Raw genomic sequence first — 8,791 nt, 5'->3', positions numbered from 1 at the left:
TCAAAAAAAAAAAAAAAAATACTGGGCAGGGGTGAGACCAGGGTCTTATCAAATTTTGAAACTCTTTCTGAGTCACAAATCAAATGAAAGAAACGTTGCAAAATAAGTTATTATTACAGACCACAGTTGATACTATAAAGTTTCAGTCCCTGACCCCCGGGCTGCAGACAGGTACCGGTCTGTGGCCTATTAGGAACCGGGCTACACAGAGGGAGGTGGGCAGTGGGCTAGTGAGCAAAGCTTCATCTGTATTTACAGCCGCTCCCCACTGCTCACATCACCACCTGACCTCCGCCTCCTGTCAGATCAGTGGCCACATTAGATTCTCATAGGAGCGTGAATCCTGCTGGAAACTGCACACGCGAGGGATCTAGGTTGCATGCTCCTTATGAGAATCTAATGCCTGATGATCTGAGGTGGAGCTGAGGTGGTGATGCTAGCACCAGGGACTGTCTGCAAATACAGATTATCATTAGTAGAGATATTTGACTGCATAGTAAATATAATGCACTTGAATCATCCCAGAACCATCCCCAACCCCCGCCCCCTGCACTGCCCTTCCAGAGACTATGGAAAAATTGTCTTCCATGAAACCAGTCCCTGGTGCCAAAAAGGTTGGGGACCACTACAAAGGGTATCCATCTGCACTGGTGTTCTAACAAATGACTAACTCCAGGGGGCAGTAAACCTCCAGTAATAGGCTCCAAAGACTTACGTGGTCCCCTGGCCAGAATGAATCACCCTGGAACTGTATCACAAGCTCAGGAAGCATCTATTCAAGGCTAATTTAAGGAATCCTAAGTAGATGGAGTTCTTGGGTCTGTTTTTCCAGAAAATGGTGGAGATTAAAATCCAAACCAGGACTTACTGGGAAATGTAAGACACTATTTAAAGGAGAATGAGGAGATTGGGGTACAACTGCCTCATGGTCTGGACTGGAATCTTCAGTATCACCCTTCCAGAGGACTCAAGGCTTGGGTGAGTTTTCCTCATTATAATTTAATTTCAAGGATTCCTTTCCTAATTGAAGGTAATATGATAAGATGAAAGAGCACAGAACCTTAGGAGACTGTCACTTGGAAATTCTGGGCCTCAGCTCCTTCTCTGTAAAATGAGGATAATAATAAGTGAGGATCACATAAGCTGAAGTGAAACACAGCAACCAGCACAAAATAAGTATTCAACAAATATCAGCCTCCTAACAAGCTTCAAACCAACCAGGCCATCGGGAGAGGTCACAGAAGTGGGACACACTGGTGTCCAAGATATAGGATGCAGTAGCACACAAATATTCGTTTCAAAGACCTTTTGCTCAAACTGTCAAGTGGTCACTACAATATTGAGGCCTACCTGAAATGCAAGGTTTGGCGATCTCAAAAAGCACCGTCCCCGTCTCCAAATCTCGAATTTTGAAGCGGGTGAAATCAATATTATAGACGTTGTCTTCGGGTTTACATAAATAACCTGAAAATGAGAGATATCAACGCTGTTAAATAATTCTCCAAAAATCCTACCATTTATTTAATTCTCAAGTTTTGAAGCAAACTGAGGTTTGTTCCCTACACAATTCACTTAAAATATCCCCCAAAACTTCCCCTTATACTGTCATAAACAACAGTTGTGTGGACAGAACTAGGCGATTCAAGAAAGAAAAAAAGCACAAGGACTTGGTTTGGATGAAAGATTATCATAAAACTTTCAGAAATGGGGATAGAAAAAGGGGTTTTCTTTGGAAACACCTACAAATCATTATCTATCAACTTGGATGTCAGAACAGGATAGAATTTTTTAGAGAAATCCATTTTAAAACATTTAAACTGATCTAACAGATAATGCAGTGCTAGTTTGCCAACCATGAGTGTTAAGAAAGCAGGGATCAGCAAACTTTTCTATAAAGGCCAGATTATAAATAATTTAGGCCACATGGTCTCTGTCACAACTAAACTCTGTTATTGTAGTACAAAAGCATCCACAGACAATACCCAAATGAATGTGGTTATATTCTAATAAAGCTGTATTTATCGACACTGAAATATCAATTTTATATAACATGTCATAAAATTAAACAAATTTTTGCAACTGTTTAAAAATGTAAAAACTATTCTTAGTTTGTGGGCCATACAAAACCACACAGTGGACCGTATGTACACAGGCAACAGGATAAATTTGCCAGTGAGGGCATTAGGCCAAAATGAGCAGAGCCCACAGAAACCTGAGCAGCTAATCAAAATAGCACGGATCACAGGAAATTTCATTGATTTCTTTGTACGATGACTCTTGACAGCATCTTCTCCACAAGTCATTTTGACACTCTTTATTTCATATTGCTTTCTTCTGTTAGTGGTTTCATGTTTTACAAGCTGTCTCTCCAGTAAGACAACAAACTTGAGAGCTACTAATTATTCTATAATTCCAAAAAAAAGCTGACATTGGCCTTTAGAAGGTACTCAATACATACCTTGTTGAACAGAGGGAACAAGATGTTAAGAAGAGTAACAAAGAAGTTGCCAAGCTTGGGCCTGTGCTTTCTCCAAGAAGCTGCAGAGGTGGTTTTGGGCAATGGTACCAATCGCAAGCCCCCAGACAGGACCAGAGTGTCCACTGAGAATGCTGCTTAGGGCCAGGCATTAGAATGACCTAACTCACCTCTGATTTCAGGAGGGAGCATGAGGTTACAGAGGTCAGGTGCTGAGCATTTCTGTACTTTGAGAGCCCCAAATGAAAACTGGGTCAGAACAGAAGCAGCTTTTTCACAATGCTTCAATGAAACTGAATAGCAAGGCTGTCTAAAGATACACTCAGGCATGCAAAGGGCAGTCTCAACCCAAATAGTGAGGAAAAATGAAGACATCGAAATATCTATAATCAAATTAAAACTATTTTAGGAGATGGGAATTCCCTTTCACATAGGATAGACCAAGGCCCACCTCCCCCAAACTCCCATCCCCAAATTACTGGAGCTGCCAATGAGGTACACCTGAGCAGCCCTGGGCTGACTCGATTCAGTAGACACCACCATGGTAGCCTTCCATCCACCAAGGGGTGCTGCTGCTACCGGGGTTAGAAGCCTGCAGGGCATGGGGGATGGGCAGGGCAAGGCAGCGGTAACCAGGCGATTGCAAATTCTGGGGTGGGCGAGGCGCGTGGGAACAGCAGCAGGAGAAAGGGTGTCAAGTCAGGGATGGGCCTGGCAGAGAACAGAAAAAGGGAGTTCATCCAGGACAGGAGGTGGGCAATATATTTCCTCCCACCCTTCCTTACACCAATGAAAAAGCTTAGGATGGTTGCCTTTTATGCCAGGAAACCCATTTCTGAAACCTTGACAATAATTCTTAATTCACTAGAACAAATGTCAAAAGGAGGCACCACATGTTGGAGTTTGTACATAAACTCGAACTTTATTTTAATTTTTTTTTATGTGGCACAGTTTTAAATTTGCATAAAATGCAACGGCCATGTGTTTTGAGGAAGATCCCACCTGCACACAAAGGGGCAACGCATGGGATCAAAAGGGGGAGGGGGCTGAGGCAGGCAGGAATAGGGGAGGGGCTGTCAGGGGCCGGAGCAGAAGGAAACGCAGAGAAAGCAGGTAGGGATTCAGGCCTGGCAGAGAGCTGCGGAAGCTGGGGTTAGACCGGTTGAGAAGGGCCTGGCTGAGCGGGAACTTCACTGATGGCTGGGGCGTTCCAGGCTGAGGGGCCAGGGACCCACTTATTAGGGGACCGCGGCCCCCGGCCGGCTCAGGAGAACTTCTGGTTCAGCTGAACAGGCCCCCTACCCAACCAGGTCCAGCAGAGGCGGGGAACGGGCCGGCCAAGGGAAAGCCCGGCGTGGTCGCAGTCAGGGAAAGCCGGTCCAGCTCAAAAGCCCCTTCCCCGCCAGGGCCAGGTGAGGGTGGCGAGGGCAGACCCGGCTGGCGGAGCAGTGGGAAGCGCGGCCTGGCCCTCCGAGGGGGACCACCGGGGGACCCCCGCGCCGGTCGAGCGGCCGGGTCTGCCGAAGGCTACAGGGGCCGGGGACCCGGCGCGAGGGGAGGGCGCGGCCCGCCCGGCACTCACTCTCGGTGACCCGGCTGAGGCGCAGGACGTGCTCTGGCCGGATGGTGTCCAGCGCCAGCAGCTCCTGCTCCGTGACTGCTGCCCCGATGCCGTCGTCGCCCGCGTGGTGGGGCACCTGCCGCCGCGCCTTGAGCCGGTTCAGGACGCCGCCGCCCGCCTTCTTCTTCTCCTCCTTGCCAGCCACCAGCCCCCCGGGCCCAGCCGCAGACCCCGCGGCCGCAGCCTTCGAGTTCGACCAGTTCATCGCTCCACCGCCAAGATGGCCGCCGCCTCCACAGCGCCGTAACTATGGAGAACGGGGGCGGGGCGGGGGCGAGAGGGGGCGGGGCCTGCGGGCACGCGGCGCTGCTGCTCTCGCACCAACTTTGGTCCGGCCAGGTGGTGAGCCAAAGAGTGGCTGGGGCCTTAATACCCCCATACTATCCATCAGGCCCCCAAGGTCACCCCAGATGTTTAAAAATATATATAATGGCCAAATGAATTTCTGTCATATACACTGTGGACAGTGCATCTTGAGAAAATGTTTATTAATACCTTTAGCATAGAAGGTAAGTTTAAAAAGTGCATGCTATGCAAAGGCAGCTTCGAGACAAGCTTTCCAATTAGATTGCCATCCCTAAACCCTACTGTGCCAGGTCTTGGGCTAGACATTGGGCTAGGCTACAGGAAATAAAAGAATGAGGACAGGAATTGGGTCTGCATGACACACCACTATTTCCAGCAGTTTAGCTAATGCCTGACACATGGTAGGTGCTCAATAATAACTGAATGAGTGAATGAATGAATGAATGAATGAAAGCCTGAGCAGTACCCCGCTATGGAGGAGCTCCCACTTTGTTAGGGAAGACGGTGAAGCACCCTGCTTCACAAGCAGGGTCAGTATGAACGGGAAGACAGAACTCACTGCATGCCATGCAGGACGCAGCAAAGGTGCTACAAGAGCACACAGGAGTGATCTATTCTGTCTCACCTGGTTGTAAGGGTTTGGCGGGGGCGGGGGCGGAGAGAGGTTTCACAGACATGACATGGGCACTGAGCCTTGGAAGTTAACAGGAAGTTAACTATTTCACTAACGGCAGGGGCACTGCCCTCTTATACCCCAAATAGCTCTTTCTCAAGGGATTCTGGATCTACACTCTTCTGTGTTGGAGGCCTAGGCCTGATGGAGGCAAAGTGTGTCTGGGAGGTCTGATGTCTCCTCTCAGCTAGACACAGGCTAGAGTGAAATTACACCCCTCCTCCATAGCTTCAAGATCTGACCTATGCCAGGCCTTGCTGGGTCCCTCTCACCTGACCTGAGGGGTTTGGGAGGGGCTGACAGGCCTCTCTTGGTTCCTGGACAAAGTTCAAACCTTACCACTACCCCAGCTGCCCAACTGGGTGTAACAGTATGCAGCCAAGTTCCTACCTAAATGTTGTCTGTCTTTGAGAGATTAGCATATGGTGGCACTTATCAAACCGTTCTGGGAGATTTTAATAAATGTGTACAAAGACTTAAAGTCTTTCCTTTTGCAACAACTCTTTTTAAACCATTCAACAGTGAGTAGTTACTGAAGAATTTCGAGAACTTTTAATATGCTACCTGATTGTGAATTGCCAAGAGGGTGGTGTTCAGCATGCAGCCATTTTCCAGATACTTGCTCACTAAACCTTTGTTCTCAGAGCACCAGGACTAGTTATTGGACCATGGCTTTTCACTTTGTAGGGATGACGGCAAATGTAACCCCTTTACCTGCAATTCCACATCCAGGAATTTAGCCTACAAGTATGCACAAAGATGTTCACTGCAGGACCATTCGTAATACCGACATGTTATATTCAGTTGTATTAATTCGTGTTATACAGCTGGTAAAAAAAAAAAATGAGATGATATATTAATATATACACTAGTATGGAAAGAGCTCAAAGATGTTAAGTGGAGGAAAATGCAAGGCACAGAATCTCATTTATTTAAAATAGAGAATATATAAATAAATAGATGTACATTTATAACTAAAGGAAAAGATCTGGTTACACATCAAAACGTTAACCTTGATTCCCTCTCTGGGAAGAAGAGTATTGGAAGAGACTAAAGGGAATATATTCATTCACTTTTGACACTATTTAGAGCTACTTCTGTACTATTTTATCGCAAGCAAATGACCATGGGCTGCTTATATACTTTTTAAAAAAGAAAATATCTTACAATCTGTGTCTGGAAGGCAGACTCTATGCCGAACTAGCCTTATTTTCTCTTAAAACTTGAAAACAATCTCAAACTTAATCAACTTTTTCTGTTTTAAAAAGAATTAAATATTAATAAATACTGCCATATGAGGGAGTCAGGGCCCGTATTTTCTCTGGTGACTACTTATGAACTGTGCTTCAAAAGAATAGACTAGGCCGGGCGCGGTGGCTCACGCCTGTAATCCTAGCTCTCTGGGAGGCCGAGGCGGGCAGATTGTTTGAGCTCAGGAGTTCGAGACCAGCCTGAGCAAGAGTGAGACCCCATCTCTATTAAAATTAGAAAGAAATTAATTGGACAACTAAAAATATATAGAAAAAATTAGCTGGGCATGGTGGCGCATGCCTGTAGTCCCAGCTACTCAGGAGGCTGAGGCAGGAGGATCGCTTGAGCCCAGGAGTTTGAGGTTGCTGTGAGCTAGGCTGACGCCACGGCACTCTAGCCCGGGCAACACAGTGAGACTCTGTCTCAAAAAAAAAAAAAAAAAGAATAGACTGTATCTTTGAAGAGTAGAAAACTAAACTAAAAAGAAATATATATATAATTACATATTTAACATATATCATTATATGTTATACATATAATAAATAAAAAGGGGCAGGTATAATTAGTGCTGTAAACTCCAACCTGACATTCCTCACCAAATCTTTCTAAAGGGCTTTTTAAATTTTCTTTCTTTTCTTTCTTTCTTTCTTTCTTTTTTTTTTTCTTGAGACAGTGTTTCACTCTGCCAGCCAGGCTAGAGTGCAGTGGTGCAATCATAGCCCACTGCAGCCTTGAACTCCTGGGCTCAAGTAATCTAAAAGACTCTTTTAAATATGTTTTTTGCAAGGTATGTATATTAACACCTTGTTTGGGGGAAGAAAGAAAATAGAAAACTAGAAAATAGAAATAGAAAATAGTTATGTATTAAATAGTAACCCCAAAGTTTCCCTGGGCTAGACATTCGTGAAGCCTGGAGCAGAAAAGCTAGCCTCCCTTTTGCCCCAGCAGAGTCCCTCCAGCTGGTTGTCCTCCTCCTCCCTGTAAGAGGTGTGACAGTGGCTGTTTTCCAGAGCAGTCCCAGAGTAGCCAGGCAGTCTGCCTCAAATCAGGCCATGCAGGAGGGACCTGGAGGTGGTGCAAGCAAGGTAAATAAGACATCAGAAAGCTTTTTTCTGCCGAGACTGGAAGTTCAGTCCTCCTTTCTGCTGCCTCCCTAAAAATGGCATGCATCTAATCAGTAAGTCATGCCTGGGATTGCAGGCATGCCTTGTGGTCTGGGAATGAGCACTAGTAATTTCCCTAGTACCCAAGTCACTTTACTCCCTGGCTGAGGATAAAAGCATTAATTTATTATTTATATCCCACCTGTTTTCAAAAAATATTTCTGGCATGTCATACAGCACAAGACTGAGTAAAAATTCACCAAAGCCTTGTGCAGGGCAAGTACTTTGAAAATTTTAAATGCATATATTGTTTGATCCAGTAACTTCTTAAAGGAATTCTAAAGAAATACTTGCGCATATACATGAAGACGTACCAGCATGTTCACTGCAGCAGTCTGTACTGACAAAAAATGAACACAATCTTCAAGTTCATCAACAGGGGATTGGTAAAATCAGTGACAATCTAACCATAAAATACTGTGCAGTCCTTGAGGTTGAGGAAAATCTATGTGCTGACCTATCTATGAGAACAAACTCTCTAAGACTCATTAGGTAAAAAAGCAAGGTACAGAATGGTATATAATATTCCCATTTGTTTAAAAAGATGATATATATGTAAATACATATAAAATGAGAGATACACACCAGACTGTCACTTGGATTATCTTTTAGGGATTAGAGGGATAGGGATGAAAATGACTTTTCACATTTTGCACGCCACATAATTTTTAAAAATACATTTATATGTATATTTATATATTCTTGTATCACTAAGTCTTTTTTTTTTTTTTCTGAGACAGGGTCTCACTCTTGTCCCCCGGGCTAGAGTGTAAGTGCAATGGCATCATCTCACTAAGTCTTAAAAAGCTACTTTCTCAGAGAAAGGCTGCAATAAACCCCCACGTAACCATAGCTTCATCAGTTATCAACATTCAAAAGGTTCTTTTTTAAAAATAGTATATCATGGCATTAAGAACACAGATTCGGGTTGGGTTCCAGTCCTCACTCTGCCACTTACCAGCTATGTGACTTTGGGTAGGTCATTTCTCCCCTCTGAGCCTTTGTTTCCTCATTTATAAGTCAGGCCAGTCACACGTCTTTCCTGGGGTGGTTGTGAAGAGGAGACGCAAAACAACAACAAATAGCACTGTGCTGGTGCCAGGGAGAGTGTCCTGTGGATGGTTGCTATGGCAACATACATAAGTAGCCTCTTTCTCCAGGAGCCCTCTGCTGAGGTCAGGCACACTGGGCAGGGAGAAGCCACAGAGTTGGATGGGAGAGTGTGGGGACTGAAAAAAACACTCAAGTCAGAGCTGAGAGGAAAGGAGGAGCCTTGAGGAAGAAACAGACAGGTTCAAGTG

The 8,791-nt window shown here is 45.1% G+C and overlaps 1 protein-coding gene across 1 annotated transcript in view; it reads right to left on the bottom strand.

Annotated features, from left to right (window-relative positions):
- Positions 1 to 4,336, bottom strand: part of UNC119B (unc-119 homolog B (C. elegans)) — a 17,401-nt gene extending 13,065 nt beyond the window's left edge. The window contains exons 1-2 of the mRNA XM_012650234.1: positions 4,059 to 4,336; positions 1,351 to 1,464 (exon numbers count right to left, since the gene is read on the bottom strand). Coding sequence (XP_012505688.1) covers positions 1,351 to 1,464; positions 4,059 to 4,302 — 358 coding nt within the window. The 5' untranslated portion in view covers positions 4,303 to 4,336. The remainder of the gene's footprint in view (positions 1 to 1,350; positions 1,465 to 4,058) is intronic.
- Positions 4,337 to 8,791: the final 4,455 nt, after the last annotated feature.

The sequence above is a fragment of the Propithecus coquereli genome, unplaced genomic scaffold, assembly GCF_000956105.1.
Source record: "Propithecus coquereli isolate 6110/MARCELLA unplaced genomic scaffold, Pcoq_1.0 Scaffold314, whole genome shotgun sequence".
Lineage (NCBI taxonomy): Eukaryota > Metazoa > Chordata > Mammalia > Primates > Indriidae > Propithecus > Propithecus coquereli.
The sequence above is the reverse complement of the archived record's forward strand: the minus strand, read 5'-3'. Positions and strand labels throughout refer to the sequence as shown.